At 45.2% G+C, this 18,478-nt stretch overlaps 1 protein-coding gene across 2 annotated transcripts in view; it reads right to left on the bottom strand.

Moving 5' to 3' along the window:
• The window catches only part of LCA5L (lebercilin LCA5 like), a 66,162-nt gene that overhangs the window by 12,736 nt on the left and 34,948 nt on the right, over positions 1 to 18,478 (bottom strand). For both annotated transcript variants that reach the window (XM_069760725.1, XM_069760724.1), the window contains exon 4: positions 16,058 to 16,195. In XM_069760725.1, coding sequence (XP_069616826.1) covers positions 16,058 to 16,195 — 138 coding nt within the window. The remainder of the gene's footprint in view (positions 1 to 16,057; positions 16,196 to 18,478) is intronic.

The raw sequence follows: 18,478 nt of genomic DNA, 5'->3' as shown, positions 1-18,478 counted from the left end.
CCTCCAAAAGCAGATGAGTGGAAGCATGTGACCAAAAGAAGCAAGAAGACCATGGAGAAATCACCAACCACACAACTGAAGAACCGATATCAAATCTTTGTAGAGGATGAAGATGGCACACCTAAGGATGAAGCAATACCAGCAAGCAAAAAAGAAAAGGGCACACAGCAACAAGTGACAGCAAAAAGTACAGCCAAGAAGCAACGAAGAGTGGTGGTGGTGGGAGACTCACTACTGAGAGGCACAGAAGCAGCCATCTGCAGACCGGACATAACTGCAAGAGAAGTATGCTGCCTTCCAGGTGCGATGATCAAGGATGTGACCGATAGGATACCAAAGCTCTTCAGCTCCAAGGACGTCCACCCATTTCTTCTGATACATGTTGGCACCAATGACACGGCAAGGAAGGACCTACCGACAATCTGCAAAGACTTTGAAGAGTTGGGGAAGAAAGTAAAGGAACTGGATGCACAGGTAGTTTTTTCTTCTATCCTTCCAGTAGACGGGCATGGCACCAGGAGATGGAACAGGATCCTTGATGCAAACAACTGGCTAAGACGATGGTGCAGACAACAAGGATTCGGATTCCTGGACCACGGTGTGAATTACTGGTACGATGGACTCCTCGCCAGAGATGGACTACACCTCAACAAACCTGGGAAACACACATTCGCCAGAAGACTCGCTACACTCATCAGGAGGGCATTAAACTAGAAGAAGAGGGGACGGGAAGAAAAACATTAGACTTGAACAAAGAAGGCCCAGGAAAACATACTCAGATGGGAGGTAAGAACATTTCTAAAACAATCCACAGCGAGGAGATTGGAACAAAACAAAATCCTCTAAACTGCATGCTCGCAAACGCCAGAAGCCTGACAAACAAGATGGAAGAACTAGAAGCAGAAATATCTACAGGTAACTTTGACATAGTGGGAATAACCGAGACATGGTTAGATGAAAGCTATGACTGGGCAGTTAACTTACAGGGTTACAGTCTGTTTAGAAAGGATCGTAAAAATCGGAGAGGAGGAGGGGTTTGTCTCTATGTAAAGTCTTGTCTAAAGTCCACTTTAAGGGAGGATATTAGCGAAGGAAATGAGGATGTCGAGTCCATATGGGTCGAAATTCATGGAGGGAAAAATGGTAATAAAATTCTCATTGGGGTCTGTTACAAACCCCCAAATATAACAGAAACCATGGAAAGTCTACTTCTAAAGCAGATAGATGAAGCTGCAACCCATAATGAGGTCCTGGTTATGGGGGACTTTAACTACCCGGATATTAACTGGGAAACAGAAACCTGTGAAACCCATAAAGGCAACAGGTTTCTGCTAATAACCAAGAAAAATTATCTTTCACAATTGGTGCAGAATCCAACCAGAGGAGCAGCACTTTTAGACCTAATACTATCTAATAGACCTGACAGAATAACAAATCTGCAGGTGGTTGGGCATCTAGGAAATAGCGACCACAATATTGTAGTTTCACCTGTCTTTCACTAGGGGGACTTGTCAGGGAGTCACAAAAACACTGAACTTTAGGAAGGCAAAGTTTGACCAGCTTAGAGATGCCCTTAATCTGGTAGACTGGGACAATATCCTCAGAAATAAGAATACAGATAATAAATGGGAAATGTTTAAGAACATCCTAAATAGGCAGTGTAAGCGGTTTATACCTTGTGGGAATAAAAGGACTAGAAATAGGAAAAACTCAATGTGGCTAAACAAAGAAGTAAGACAGGCAATTAACAGTAAAAAGAAAGCATTTGCACTACTAAAGCAGGATGGCACCATTGAAGCTCTAAAAAACTATAGGGAGAAAAATACTTTATCTAAAAAACTAATTAAAGCTGCCAAAAAGGAAACAGAGAAGCACATTGCTAAGGAGAGTAAAACTAATCCCAAACTGTTTTTCAACTATATCAATAGTAAAAGAATAAAAACTGAAAATGTAGGCCCCTTAAAAAATAGTGAGGAAAGAATGGTTGTAGATGACGAGGAAAAAGCTAACATATTAAACACCTTCTTCTCCACGGTATTCACGGTGGAAAATGAAATGCTAGGTGAAATCCCAAGAAACAATGAAAACCCTATATTAAGGGTCACCAATCTAACCCAAGAAGAGGTGCGAAACCGGCTAAATAAGATTAAAATAGATAAATCTCCGGGTCCGGATGGCATACACCCACGAGTACTAAGGGAACTAAGTAATGTAATAGATAAACCATTATTTCTTATTTTTAGGGACTCTATAGCGACAGGATCTGTTCCGCAGGACTGGCGCATAGCAAATGTGGTGCCAATATTCAAAAAGGGCTCTAAAAGTGAACCTGGAAATTATAGGCCAGTAAGTCTAACCTCTATTGTTGGTAAAATATTTGAAGGGTTTCTGAGGGATGTTATTCTGGATTATCTCAATGAGAATAACTGTTTAACTCCATATCAGCATGGGTTTATGAGAAATCGCTCCTGTCAAACCAATCTAATCAGTTTTTATGAAGAGGTAAGCTATAGGCTGGACAACGGTGAGTCATTGGACGTGGTATATCTTGATTTTTCCAAAGCGTTTGATACCGTGCCGCACAAGAGGTTGGTACACAAAATGAGAATGCTTGGTCTGGGGGAAAATGTGTGTAAATGGGTTAGTAACTGGCTTAGTGATAGAAAGCAGAGGGTGGTTATAAATGGTATAGTCTCTAACTGGGTCGCTGTGACCAGTGGGGTACCGCAGGGGTCAGTATTGGGACCTGTTCTCTTCAACATATTCATTAATGATCTGGTAGAAGGTTTACACAGTAAAATATCGATATTTGCAGATGATACAAAACTATGTAAAGCAGTTAATACAAGAGAAGATAGTATTCTGCTACAGATGGATCTGGATAAGTTGGAAACTTGGGCCAAGAGATGGCAGATGCGGTTTAACAATGATAAATGTAAGGTTATACACATGGGAAGAAGGAATCAATATCACCATTACACACTGAATGGGAAACCACTGGGTAAATCTGACAGGGAGAAGGACTTGGGGATCCTAGTTAATGATAAACTTACCTGGAGCAGCCAGTGCCAGGCAGCAGCTGCCAAGGCAAACAGGATCATGGGGTGCATTAAAAGAGGTCTGGATACACATGATGAGAGCATTATACTGCCTCTGTACAAATCCCTAGTTAGACCGCATGGAGTACTGTGTCCAGTTTTGGGCACCGGTGCTAAGGAAGGATATAATGGAACTAGAGAGAGTACAAAGGAGGGCAACAAAATTAATAAAGGGGATGGGAGAACTACAATACCCAGATAGATTAGCGAAATTAGGATTATTTAGTCTAGAAAAAAGACGACTGAGGGGCGATCTAATAACCATGTATAAGTATATAAGGGGACAATACAAATATCTCGCTGAGGATCTGTTTATACCAAGGAAGGTGACGGGCACAAGGGGGCATTCTTTGCGTCTGGAGGAGAGAAGGTTTTTCCACCAACATAGAAGAGGATTCTTTACTGTTAGGGCAGTGAGAATCTGGAATTGCTTGCCTGAGGAGGTGGTGATGGCGAACTCAGTCGAGGGGTTCAAGAGAGGCCTGGATGTCTTCCTGGAGCAGAACAATATTGTATCATACAATTTTTAGGTTCTGTAGAAGGACGTAGATCTGGGGATTTATTATGATGGAATATAGGCTGAACTGGATGGACAAATGTCTTTTTTCGGCCTTACTATGTTACTATGTTACTATGTTACTATGCCTTGCCATATTCAGTAAGAGGAGTGCGCTTTTTAATACATCAGGCACCTCGCACTCCACTCTTCACCCTGATCAGGACCAGCATGAAAAAAGTCTTGGTGAATCGAGGCCTAACATTTATCCTCCAGATACTCCTCACTGGATAGAAGAAAGAAGGTAACAGACATGGGACACACACAACCACGAGAAGAAGTGCCAGACGAGAGGTTAATGACATGACGGTTATCCACAAATCTTTAGATGACGTAAAATTACATTTTCTCTTCATTACAAGCAACTACAGAAGTCAATGGATTGGTCACCAGGTGGCACCTCACCATTACTGGAGGATATGTACAATTGCTAGAGCAAAATTCCCAGTGAAATTAGATGCTCTTTGACCCTGACCTGGTTCTCATTTCTAAAAATGACTTGGCTTGGGCTAAACTTAAGTTATAGTCAACCCTGGGAGCCCCCGGTGTTCACCCTTCACCCACCTCCACTGTGAGATCTCTGAAGTATAGTCAGACAAGCTGAGGTCAGGGCAGGTGCAGTTCTAACAATATGGTTCACCATTACTGGAGGATATGTACAATCGCTAGAGCAAGATTCGCAGTGAAATGAGATGCTCTTTGACCCTGACCTGGTTCTCATTTCTAAAAATGACTTAGCTTGGGCTAAACTGAGGTTATAGTCAACCATGGGAGCCCCTGGTGTTCACCCTTCACCCACCACCACTGTGAGATCTCTGAAGTATAGTCAGACAAGCTGAGATCAGGGCAGGAGCAGTTCTAACAATATGGTTTGTTCATGCAGAAGATCAAAGTTGGCGACGTTCACTCTAAGTTGGAGGAAAGGTTAGGGCAGGCGACAGACAAAAATCACGATTGGAAAATGGAAGTCAACACTGAATCTTTGCAGATCACAGAACTTTAAATGCTTGTTGCTCAGAAAACGAGCATTGCGGAGGGTCCCTCTAGTGTTCTGGGTGTATTTCTATTTCACAGTTAAAATCTAGAAAGATTTCCATAAAAGCTGAAACTAACATTTTCACTGATTGATTATGGAATTTCAAGGCATTTCAAGTGATTTTACGTGGGTGATTAGAAAAGAAATGTCCAAGGTCTGTGCAGCCTATGTGTATTGATGTTTCTCCAAAAACCAGCAAGCAGAGATTTTGAAAACGGTAAGAAATTAAGGGATATATATATTACATCTAATCTGCAGAATATTTCATTATAATGTTATGTTCTTGGTATGTTATTTACTGTGTCTTGGAGATCTGCGTATTCGTCATTTTCGTGGGAATCCGGTTGTTTTGGTGTAAATGCCTCGCTCTCAGTCTGCGTGCTCCTAGTGAAAGTAAACCCTGCAAAACCAAATGTTACCAGTCAGTGATTCTGTACAAAGTGCCAGCGGCAGTGCTCCAGAGCTGTACTCCAGAGCTGTACTGCAGAGCTGTGCTCCAGAGCTGTGCTCCAGTGCTCCAGAGCTGTACTCCAGTGCTCCAGAGCTCTACTCCAGAGCTGTACACCAGAGCTATGCTCCAGTGCTGTACTCCAGAGCTGTGCTCCAGTGCTGTACTCCAGAGCTGTGCTCCAGTGCTTCAGAGCTGTACTCCAGAGCTCTACTCCAGAGCTGTACTCCAGTGCTCCAGAGCTCTACTCCAGAGCTGTACTCCAGTGCTCCAGAGCTGTACTCCAGAGCTGTGCTCCAGTGCTGTACTCCAGAGCTGTGCTCCAGTGCTTCAGAGCTGTACTACAGTGCTGTACTCCAGAGCTCCAGAGCTGTACTCCAGAGCTGTACTCCAGTGCTCCAGTGCTGTACTCCAGAGCTGTACTCCAGTGCTGTACTCCAGAGCTGTACTCCAGTGCTCCAGAGCTGTACTCCAGAGCTGTGCTCCAGAGCTGTACTCCAGAGCTGTGCTCCAGTGCTTCAGTGCTGTACTCCAGAACTGTACTCCAGAGCTGTACTCCAGAGCTGTGCTCCAGTGCTCCAGAGCTCTACTCCAGTGCTGTACTCCAGAGCTGTACTGCAGTGCTCCAGAGCTGTACTCCAGAGCTTTAATCCAGAGCTCCAGAGCTGTGCTCCAGTGCTCCAGAGCTGTATTCCAGTGCTCCAGAGTTGTACTCCAGAGCTGTGCTCCAGTGCGCTAAAGCTGTACTCCAGTGCTGTGTGTCGGAGCTGTACTTCCTCCTCTAAGAGAGAACAGTGCTGTAAGTTAGAAAGCAGAACCTTCTGGCCATGGTAGATCCGAGCATACAGAAACCATTCCTCATGTCTTTCTTGTGCTGCCCCTGTCACCTCATGAATGTTGAGGTATGTTTACACTATGAATTTTTTTACATGGATTTTGGAGCTGATTTTTCTCCAGAATCCACATCAAAAACAGCTTCCATTGCTCTTTGAACAAGTTTCCTATTGATTTATAGGGCAAAGCCACATTGATGGTTAGTGTATCTCTGATGTAGTTTTAAAATCTGTGCCTTGCAAAAAAGAAGTGACAAGACAACTATTTGCAGTTGATAAAGAAGTCAAAAGGTTGCAAAAAAAACGCTTTAAAAAAATGTGAGAATTGAAAACCGCATTAAAAAAGTACATGGATTTCAGTTGAAGCCCATTATGGATTTTATCTCCTGAAGATCACGGATCGTAAATGGGGTCCGCCAACAATCGAATACGAATGGTATTTGGTCCTGATCCAACCGGCAAGGAAAGCCTTAGCTCCGATGATGCCCATTGCAATTCATTCAGTGGCACCACCCCATCAGGATCACTAGCGCCCCCTTTCTGTAGTGACACGCAATACACCCTGTGTGACCGCCCCGATGACTATCTAAGGTTGGAAATGTTGGATTCCTTTTCCAGGGCGACATGCCAGCCACATAAATGCAGAGGTGTTATGTATAAGTGAGCGGATCCGAGGGTCGATGGCATCACTCCATCTGTGTGATGATGTCTCTCCAATGGTTGGAGCAATCTCCATACTTTGTATATTGCTCCTATACTGTCTGTTTTATTGGGGGTGTGTAATAGTGCTGGCGCCCATGATTGTAAAGATGACAGCTGCCAGCCACCTCGGACCACCGCAGAGTCAGATCAACCTGTCGGATGCAGATCGGACCCTGTGACATCCCCCCATAAACTATCTGAGGCGCCTGGGGGTCCCTCTCATATACACGGAGTGCCTACAGGTCTGTAACACGGACCCATTGCCAGAAACAGTGCAAACAGGGCCTGAGCATTCATAACTCGCACCTACCTCCATGACCACCCAGGCCACCATACTTCCATATGTTTCTGGGCATTCGATGGGCATAGATGTTTTTTATGTGGAGCTCTCTCTCTTTCTCCTTAAAATAAAGGAAAATATTAATTAAAAGTTACCATATGTTTCATTATGATATATTCCTATATTATATGGTGGGATAATGGGACTTCATGCACTGACCTGGCAGTGAGCCGGAGGTGGGCTTCTGAGTGTACATATCACATCATGGGTGGATGGATGGATATTAATATTATTATACTATTATAAGGAGGCACAATGGGGGCATTATTTTAAGGAGGGACATTATTAAAGGAGGCACAATGGAGACATTATTATTAAAAGGAGGCATAATGGGAGCATTATTATAAGGAGGCACAGTGGGGGAATTATATGGAGGCACAATGGGGGCATTATTATATGGTGACACTATGGGGGGCATTATTATAAGGAGGCACAGTGAGAAGCATTATTATGTTTAGGCACAATGGGGGCATTATTATAAAGAGGCACAATGGGGCATTATTATAAGGCACAGTGAGGGCATTATTACAAGGAGGCACAATGGGGGTATTATTATAAAGAGGCACAATCGGGGCATTATCATATGGAGGCACAAAGGGGGCATTATTATAAGGAGGAACAATGGAGGCATTATTATAAGGAGGCACAATGGGACATTATATGGAAGCACAGTGGGGGCGTTATTATATGGAGGCACAATTATGGAAATTATTTTAAGGAGTCACAATGAGGGCCATTATAATAAGGAGGCAAAAAGGGGGGCATTATTATAAGGAGGCAGAATGGGGGGCATTATTATATGGAGGTACAATGAGGGGAATTATAATAAGAAGGTACAATGGGGGCATTATTATAAGGAGACTCAATGGGGGCATTATTACAAGGAGGCACAATGGAGGCATTATTATAAGGAGGCTCAATGAGGGGAATTATTTTAAGGAGGCAGAATGGGCATTATTATAAGGAGGCACAATGGGGGCATAATTATAAGGAGGTACAATGAGGGGTACTATTACAAGGAGGAAGAATGGGGGCATTATTATAAGAAGGCACAATGGGGCATTATTATAATAAGGCACAATGGGGGCATTATTATAAGGAGGCACAATGGAGGCATTTTTATAAGAAGGTACAATGAGGGGCACTATTATAAGAAGGCACAATGGGGGCATTATTATAAGAAGGCACAATGGGGCATTATTATAATAAGGCACAATGGGGGCAATATTATAAGGAGGCACAATGGAGGCATTATTATTAGAAGGTACAATAAGGGGCATTATTAGAAGGAGGCACAATAGGGGCATTGTAAAAAGGAGGCAGAATGGGGGGATTTTTATTATAAAGGTAGGTACAATAGGGGCTCTATTATAAGGAGGCACAATGAAGGGCATTATTATAAGGAGGCACAATGGGGGCATTATTATAAAGAGGCATTATTATAAGGAGGTACATAGAGGGGCATTATTATATGTAGGCACAATGGGGGCATTATTATTATGAGGCACAATGAGGAGGCACAGTTTGGGCATTATTATAAGGAGGCACAATGCGGATAATTATTATAAGGAGGCATTATTATAAGGAAGTACAAGGAAGGCAATTATATGGAGGCACAATAGGGGAATTATTATAAGGAGGCACAATAGGGGCATTATTATTTGTAGGAGGCACAATGTGGGGCATTATTATAAGGAGGCACAAGAGGGCATTACTATATGGAGTTACAATGGGGGCACTATTATAAGGAGGCACAATGAGGGGCATTATTACAAGTGATTCACACTAAATTAGAATATCATCAAAAAGTTAATTTATTTCAGCTCTTCAATACAAAAACACTGACTTTGGTGTTGATAAAACACAGTGGACCTACACCAGCAGATGGATACAGCACTCTGTGAGCAGCCAACTTCTTAAGCAATGACCTTTGAGGCTTACCCTCCTTGTGGAGTGTCTCAGTGACTGCCTTCTGGACATCTGTCAAGTCAGCAGTCTTCCCCATGATTGTAGAGCTACTGAAACAGACTAAGGGACCTTAACCCCTTTACCCCCAAGGGTGGTTTGCACGTTAATGACCAGGCCAATTTTTACAATTCTGGCCACTGTCCATTTATGAGGTTATAACTCTGGAACGCTTCAATGGATCCCGATGATTCTAACAATGTTTTCTCGTGACATATTGTACTTCATGATAGTGGTAACATTTCTTTGATATTACCTGCGTTTATTTGTGAAAAAAAAACAGAAATTTGGCGAAAATCTTGAAAATTTCCCAATTTTCCAACTTTGAATTTTTATGCAATTAAATCACAGAGATATGTCACACAAAATACTTAATAAGTAACATTACCCACATGTCTACTTTACATCAGCACAATTTTGGAACCAAAATTTTTTTTTGTTAGGGAGTTATAAGGGTTAAAAGTTGACCGGCAATTTCTCATTTTTACAACACCATTTTTTTTTAGGGACCACATCTCATTTGAAGTCATTTTGAGGGGTCTATATGATAGAAAATACCCAAGTGTGACACCATTCTAAAAACTGCACCCCTCAAGATGCTCAAAACCACATTCAAGAAGTTTATTAACCCTTCAGGTGTTTCACAGGAATTTTTGGAATGTTTAAATAAAAATGAACATTTAACTTTTTTTCACAAAAAATTTACTTCAACTCCAATTTGTTTTATTTTTGCAAGGGTATCAGGAGAAAATGGACCCCGAAAGTTGTTGTACAATTTGTCCTGAGTACGCCGATACCCCATATGTGGGGGTAAACCACTGTTTGGGCGCATGACAGAGCTCGGAAGCGAAGGAGCGCCATTTAACTTTTCAATGCAAAATTGGCTGGAATTGAGATGGGACGCCATGTTGCGTTTGGAGAGCCCCTGATGTGCCTAAACATTGAAACCCCCCACAAGTGACACCATTTTGGAAAGTAGACCCCCTAAGGAACTTAGCTAGATGTGTGGTGAGGACTTTGACCCACTAAGTGCTTCACATAAGTTTATAATCCAGAGCCGTAAAAATAAAAAATCATATTTTTTCACAAAAATTATTTTTCACCCCCAATCTTTTATTTTCCCAAGGGTAAGAGAAGAAATTGGACCCCAAAAGTTGTTGTACAATTTGTCCTGAGTACGCTGATACCCCATATGTGGGGGTAAACCACTGTTTGGGTGCATAGGAGAGCTCGGAAGGGAAGGAGCACCGTTTGACTTTTCAATGCAAAATTGACAGGAATTGAGATGGGACGCCATGTTGCGTTTGGAGAGCCCCTGATGTGCCTAAACATTGAAACCCCCCACAACTAACACCATTTTGGAAAGTAGACCCCCAAAGGAACTTATCTAGATGTGTGTTGAGCACTTTGACCCACTAAGTGCTTCACAGAAGCTTATAATGCAGAGCCGTAAAAATAAAAAATCATATTTTTTCACAAAAATTATCTTTTCGCCCCCAATCTTTTATTTTCCCAAGGGTAAGAGAAGAAATTGGACCCCAAAAGTTGTTGTCCAATTTTTCCTGACTATGCTGATACCCGATATGTGGGGGGGAACCACTGTTTGAGCACATGGCAGAGCTCGGAAGTGAAGGAGGTCATTTGGAATGCAGACTTAGATGGATTGGTCTGCAGGCCTCATATTGCGTTTGCAGACCCCCAATGAACCTAAACAGTAGAAACCCCCCACAAGTAACACCATATTGGGAACTAGACCCCCCAAGGAACTTATCTAGTTGTGTTGTGAGAACTTTGAACCCCAAGTGTTTCACTACAGTTTATAACGCAGAGCCGTGAAAATAAAAAAATCATTTTTTTCCCACAAAAAATATTTTTTAGCCCCCAGTTTTGTATTTTCCCAAGGGTAACAGGAGAAATTGGACCCCAAATGTTGTTGTCCAATTTGTCCCGAGTACGCTGATACCCTATATGTTGGGGTAAACCCCTGTTTGGGCGCACGGGAGAGCTCGGAAGGGAAGGAGCACTGTTTTACTTTTTCAACGCAGAATTGGCTGGAATTGAGATCGGACGCCATGTCGCGTTTGGAGAGCCCCTGATGTGCCTAAACAGTGGAAACCCCCCAATTATAACTGAAACCTTAATCCAAACACACCCCTAACCCTAATCCCAACGGTAACCCTAACCACAACTCTCACCCAGACACACCCCTAACCCCAACCCTAAATGTAATCCAAACCCTAACCATAACTTTAGCCCCAACCCTAACCCTAACTTTAGCCCCAACCCTAACTGTAGCCTTAACCCTAGCCCTAACCCTAATCCCAACCCTAAATGTAATCCAAACCCTATCCCTAACCCTAGCCCTAACCCTAACCCTAGCCCTAACCCTAACCCTAACCCTAGCCCTAGCCCTAACCCTAACGCTAATGGGAAAATGAAAATAAATACTTTTTTTTAATTTTTCCCTAACTAAGGGGGTGATGAAGGGGGGTTTGATTTACTTTTATAGCAGGTTTTTTAGCGTATTTTTATGATTGGCAGCCGTCACACACTGAACGACGCTTTTTATTGCAAAAAATATTTTTTTTGCGTTACCACATTTTGAGAGCTATAATTTTTCCATATTTGGGTCCACAGAGTCATGTGAGGTCTTGTTTTTTGAGGGATGAGTTGACGTTTTTATTGGTAACATTTTCGGGCACGTGACATTTTTTGATCGCTTTTTATTCCGATTTTTGTGAGGCAGAATGATCAAAAACCAGCTATTCATGAATTTCTTTTGGGGGAGGCATTTATACCGTTCCGCGTTTGGTAAAATTGATAAAGCAGTTTTATTTTTCGGGTCAGTACGATTACAGCGATACCTCATTTATATCATTTTTTTATGCTTTGGCGCTTTTATACGATAAAAACTATTTTATAGAAAAAATCATTATTTTTGCATCGCTTTATTCTGAGGACTGTAACTATTTTATATTTTCGCTGATGACACTGTTTGGCAGCTCGTTTTTTGCGGGTCAAGATGACATTTTCAGCAGTACCATGGTTATTTATATCCGTCTTTTTGTTCGCGTGTTATTCCACTTTTTGTTCAGCGGTATGATAATAAAGCGTGGTTTTTTGCCTCGTTTTTTTTTATGGTGTTCAGTGAAGGGGTTAACTAGTGGGACAGTTTTATCGGTTGGGTCGTTACGGATGCGGCGATACTAAATATGTGTACTTTTATTTATTTATTTTTTATTTAGATGAAGAAATGTATTTATGGGAACAATATTTTTGTTTTTCTTTATTTAGGATTTTTTTTTTTTTTTTTTACACATCAAAATTTTTTTTTTTTTACTTTGTCCCAGGGGGGACATCACTGTATAGTGACAGATCGCTGATCTGACACTTTGCAGAGCACTGTGTGAGATCAGCGATCTGGCGTGCCCTGCTGCTTGGTTACCAGAGCCTGCTCTGGACCCGGAAGCAGTCCCTGCAGGACCCGGAAGTAGCCCCGCGGCCATTTTGGATCCGGGGCCTGCAGGGAGGAGACGCTCAGTACAAGTTGAGCACATCACCTTGTACCGATCGTCTCAGGGAAGCCCGCAGGGAGCCCCCTCCCTGCGCGATGCTTCCCTATACCGCCGGCACACTGCGATCATGTTTGATCGCGGTGTGCCGGGGGTTAATGTGCCGGGAGCGGTCCGTGACGCTCCTGGCACATAGTGCCGGATGTCAGCTGCGATAGTCAGCCTAGGAACAGGTTCAGAGAAGACAGGCAAAGGAACAGGTTCAGGTTCAGAGAGGACAGGTTCAGGAACAGGGACCTGACAACAGACTAGTAGATACAAGCACTAACTAGAAACTAAAGTTGCTCAGGCACCTTCCTACAGGTGAGAGTGCCTTAAGTGCTCGATGCCTCTCAGCCATAGGCTGAGGACATTGCCGGAGGGCTCTTGCTGCCCCTTTAAGAAGAAGGGAGCACATTGCAGGGAGACCTGTACAACATGTGCAGGACCTGGGAGCAGGAAACCGCAGCAGAGACCGGAGCAGAAGAAATAAAGAGTGGCTGTGGTGGTGAGAATGTCGGCGTCCTTGCCGGGAGGAGGAAGTGGGATCATACAGGGATGCTGGCGTTATATACAGCTGAATATAATGGTGGAGGAAAGAGCCGCAAGGTCCTTCCACCGCTGTTCAGTCTTCAGGTACAGTATATAAAGACTGAAGGTCTTTTGCGTAACGTGACTGTAACACCCCAGGTAACCATTTGCTACAGTGATGTTGCCTTCCTTTCGGGGAGGGTGATATCATGCTTGGAGGCAAGGAGGATTCCCTTTACCAAGTAAGCACCAACTTTCAACATATTCTAAATCCAGGCCAGAAGAGGGAGCTCTGAACCCGGATTCAAGGGAGCTTCCCCAGCTTTAAGTATTCTGGTCTGGAGGAGGAGTTAGATTAGTTGGTAGAAGGCACTGGAGGAGAAGGAAGTCTGGAACAGACTGTGAGAGCAGAGAGCGGAGCCATGCAGCCAGGAGGGTGCTGCAGCTCCAGGAACGGAAGATAACCTGAAGGGCTGGAATGTTAGTGAGCATCTGAGGAAAGGAGCAAAGGAGAAGGAAAGGGCTAAGAGGAGAACTGTGACTGGGCCCCCTCGGAGCCTAAGTGCAGGAACCCGAGGTTGTGTTGAACTCTAGGTTGCACAGCAGAACCGGAGGGCAAAGGACTTTACGTAGTTTGCCCGCACCCACACCCGAAGGTGAAGCAGTACACGATGAGCCCGGGTAGTGATAGAAACCCTGTAAAAAGGCTCGCACTGCCCACCATACGAGTTACTATCCCAGGACAGGAGAGAGAGGATTTTGTCAGAGAGCCACAGGCAGCAAAAACCTTGCATACGAGCGTGAGCAGGAAGGCTTACGGACCTCACCTGGGAGAGGGATCCACCATTGCCTCCAGGCCGGCCGGACCAAATTACCACCTGTTGTTGGTACCCTGGACTGTGGCCTGATTCCACCAGTAAACCAGGTAAAGACATTGCAGAGCCCTGGGGACCCCGCTTTACCTATTGTAAGTAACACCATTTTTGCTGCAGCACCATCGCCCCAGAGGACCACTTTAAGCAGCGTCGGTCACCACTGACCGATAACCACAGGTGGCGTCACAAACATAAACTTTATTCCTTTTAAAGACCTTTCCCCTTTTACATGGGCGCCCAGGGCCACAGACCGGGTCGCCACCGTGACAGCCCCCTGTGATGGCAGGACCCGATACCGAGTACCCCACGGCCCATGGCCCTTCCCACAAAAGAAGAGGAATTTGTTCAGGTACTTTATTACACAGTGGCTGAGGAAATCACAGAAAGGCCACTTTTACAAGTTCAATATTTGGTCAGTATTTTGCATCAGTAAACTATCCCCTTTACTTGGGTGCCCTGGGCCACGGACTGGGTCGCTGCCACTGTAACCACCCGTTTAATTGCGACCAGTACTAAGTACCCCTAGGCCCTGGCGAGCGTTCCATGACAATATCAGGTCACATGACCAGGTATCGGAGAAGAGGGAAGAGGAGCAGGGCAGAGGCAACTGTGTGATGTGGGTTGTGTGAGGGGGCATCCTACTAAGTGATGGGGGTTGTGTGAGAGCGCATCCTACTCTGTGATGGGGGTTGTGTGAGGGGGCATCCTACTCTGTCATGGGGGTTGTGTGAGGGGGCATCCTACTCTGTGATGGGGGTTGTGTGAGGGGGCATCCTACTCTGTGATGGGGTTGTGTGAGGGGGCATCCTACTGTGTGATGGGGCTTGTGTGAGGGGGCATCCTACTGTGTGATGGGGGTTGTGTGAGGGGGCATCCTACTCTGTGATGGGGGTTGTGTGAGAGGGCATCCTACTCTGTGATGGGAGATGTGTGAGGGGGCATCCTACTGTGTGGTGGGGGTTGTGTGAGGGGGCATCCCACTCTGTGATGGGGGTTGTGTGAGGGGGCATCCTACTCTGTGATGGGGGTTGTGTGAGGGGGCATCCTACTGTGTGATGGGGGTTGTGTGAGGGGGCATCCTACTGTGTGATGGGGGTTGTGTGAGGGGGCATCCTACTGTGTGATGGGGGTTGTGTGAGGGGGCATCCTACTGTGTGATGGGGGTTGTGTGAGGGGGCATCCTACTGTGTGATGGGGGTTGTGTGAGGGGGCATCCTACTGTGTGATGGGGGTTGTGTGAGGGGGCATCCTACTGTGTGATGGGGGTTGTGTGAGGGGGCATCCTACTGTGTGATGGGGGTTGTGTGAGGGGGCATCCTACTCTGTGATGGGGGTTGTGTGAGGGGGCATCCTACTCTGTGAAGGGGGTTGTGTGAGGGGGCATCCTACTCTGTGATGGGGTTGTGTGAGGGGGCATCCTACTCTGTGATGGGGGTTGTGTGAGGCGCCATCCTACTCTGTGATGGGGGATGTGTTAGGGGGCATTGTACTGTGTGATAAGAGGTTCTGTTGGGGCATCAAACAGTCTGGTGGGCACTGTGATGGCATTATACTATGTGCGGTGGCATATTACTGTATAGAGAGCATTGTGGGGGCCATGAGAGGGGTACTATACTGTGTGGGAACTCTGTTGGTCGTTCCTAGAAGCAATGTTTCTGTGTGGGCACATATAAAGGAGAGGATGAGGTTAACGTGCTCTCTGAGTGTAAATGTATGTGTCCCTCTTTCTTATTTTTAAAAGTTGGTGGGTCTGGAATAGACAATCATGTCTGGAGCAATGGTCACATAACCTCTCTGGCTCCGTTCACACAGAGGACTTTGGCACCCCCATTCTCAATATCAGTGGGGGTCTCAGTTGTCGGAACACCAGTGAACATACATTTATCTGTCCTGAGGGTAGGTGATATATGGTCTTCATGGGATAACCCATTCTACCTTTTTGTACAGTAAATATTATAAGTTTTTTGCTCATTTTGAGAAAAAAAAATGAAGTTTGGGAGTGATTCTCATTCACAGCAAGGCACAGAGGGGCATAATGTGACCACATTTTAGGGTCTGTGTTGTCACGCCCAACGCTGTACTTTATGAGGTCTGGAGTGAGACCACCAGCCCCCTATGTCACCTTCATCTTCTGCTGCAGTAGTAGAATTTGCTCCTGCAGTTTCCTCGCCATGTCCTGAGCCTCGAACCCCTTCTTACTTTCTAGAACCAGCTGCCGGTCGTAGAGGCGCGTTGTGAGGTGGAGTTGTTTCTCCAGGACCTGTAAGCAGCGGAGGAATAAATGAATAGAGCTGTGGAGATTCTATTCATGTACACAATCACTGTCACTATCTCTGGGAAAAACAGAACAGTAACCCAAAGCTATGTTGTGACACAAGGTTTCAGACCACTTTAGACTGCCATCAGATGAGGACTCGCAGTCTTTTACCACTGATGTATGGCTAATATATATACAGTATATACAATATATACACAATATATGAAGTACAGACCTAAAGTTTGGACACACCTTCTCATTTAAAGATGTTTCTGTATTTTCATGACTATGAAAATTGTAAATTCACACTGAAGGCATCAAAACTATAAATTGACACATGTGGAATTATATACTTAACAAAAAAGTGTGAAACAACTGAAAATATGTCTTATATTCTAGGTTCTTCAAAGTAGCCACCTTTTGCTTTGATGACTGCTTTGCACATGCCGCACCCCCACGTAAGGGCAATGGGGTACTCGGTACCGGGTCCTTCAGTTCCTTCTGCGAGGATGTCACGGTGGCCCGACCCGGACCGTGGCCCTATGAGGGGCACCCAAATAAAAGGCTGAGTTTGTAGATAATGGTAGTGTTCGTGATGCCACCTGTGGTATTCGGTCAGGATGACTGACGCTGCTTAGGGGTCCACTGGGGTGATGTTATGGCAGCTAGATGGTATACCTTCCCACAGGTGAAGTGTTTCCCCAGGGTTTCCCAGTAGTGTAGATGTTCATGGTGGATGGTGCAAGGCGCGGTGAATAACGAGGACACAGTGGGTGCAGTCTCTTTACCTTTACTGAAGGCTTCAGCATCCACAGTCCAGAGTGCCAGGTTACAGGGTAGGCAGAGTCCGGCCGGTCTGATGGCAATTCCAGAGTCCCCTTATCCAGGTGGAAATCAGTAGCCTTCCCTTTGCGCACAGTAACGTAGTAGGTCCCTACTTGCATTAGCTCACATAGGGTCCTCACTCTTGTTACTTCTTTCTCTCTGTCCCCCAGATGGATAGGACAAAACCCGTATGACGGTGGTGGCCTGAGGCTATTTTATAGGGACCCTAGTGTCGCCCTTCCTCCGCGTTGCCACCTTGCCTGCTTAGGTGTTTAGGTCGGACAGCCAACTTGGAACTGGGTGCCCTGCCGGTCTCTGAAGTAAAGCGTAGAGTCTATTACTCCCTCGGTGCTCCGGCTACCGGATCTACACTTCAGATGAGATGGAGGCAGCCTGCTTCTAGCTGGTCTCCCACTGATGTTTCACTCCTGTTGCTACGACTTCTGTGCTCACTCACTACGACACACTTCCCTTCGTGTCCTTCCTTAGGATGCTGCCGCATGGGTTGCAGGCGCAGCTCTGTGTCCTTTCTCCTCCTCAGACCGTAGTCTGGATCTGACTGGGGATCGCCCCAGCCAGCTCGACCTGGAGACCTTTCTCTCTCAGTCTCCAGCCAGGAACTCCTCTCTCCTCCTTCTCCTTTTCTCCTTCCCCTCGTTCTGCCTAACTTCCTATCCAACTCCCAGTTTTACCCTAATGTGAGGAGTGGCCTAATAGATAGAACCTTTTGTTCCCCCTGGTGGCTGGAGTGTGAAATGTGTGTGTGGCTGTGATACCTGGCAGGGTGAACTCCTTTGGTGCCATCAGATGTAACATCACTCCCCCTGGTGGAAAAGAGACATTACTGACACGACCAGGACTCTGGGGCGCTGCACACACTCTTGGCATTCTCTTGATGAGCTTCAAGAGGTAGTCACCGGGAATGGTCTTCCAACAATCTTGAAGGAGTTCCCAGAGATGCTTAGCACTTGTTAGCCCTTTTGCCTTCACTTGTTAGCCCTTTTGTCCAGCTCACCCCAAACCATCTCGGTTGGGTTCAGGTCTGGTGACTGTGGAGGCCAGGTCATTTGGAGTAGCACCCCCATCACTCTCCTTCTTGGTCAAATAGCCCTTACACAGTCTGGAGGTGTGTTTGGGGTCATTGTCCTGTTGAAAAATAAATGATGGTCCAACTAAACGCAAACCGGATGGAATAGCATGCCGCTGCAAGATGCTGTGGTAGCCATGCTGGTTCAGTATGCCTGTGACAGTGTCACCAGCAAAGCACCCCCACACCATCACACCTCCTCCTCCATGCTTCAAGGTGGGAACCAGGCATGTAGAGTCCATCCGTTCACCTTTTCTGCGTCGCACAAAGACATGGTGGTTGGAACCAAAGATCTCAAATTTGGACTCATCAGACCAAAGCACAGATTTCCACTGGCTTAATGTCCATTCCTTGTGTTCTTTAGCCCAAACAAG

This window comes from Ranitomeya imitator, chromosome 3 (genome assembly GCF_032444005.1).
Source record: "Ranitomeya imitator isolate aRanImi1 chromosome 3, aRanImi1.pri, whole genome shotgun sequence".
Classification (NCBI taxonomy): Eukaryota; Metazoa; Chordata; class Amphibia; order Anura; family Dendrobatidae; genus Ranitomeya; species Ranitomeya imitator.
The sequence above is the reverse complement of the archived record's forward strand: the minus strand, read 5'-3'. Positions and strand labels throughout refer to the sequence as shown.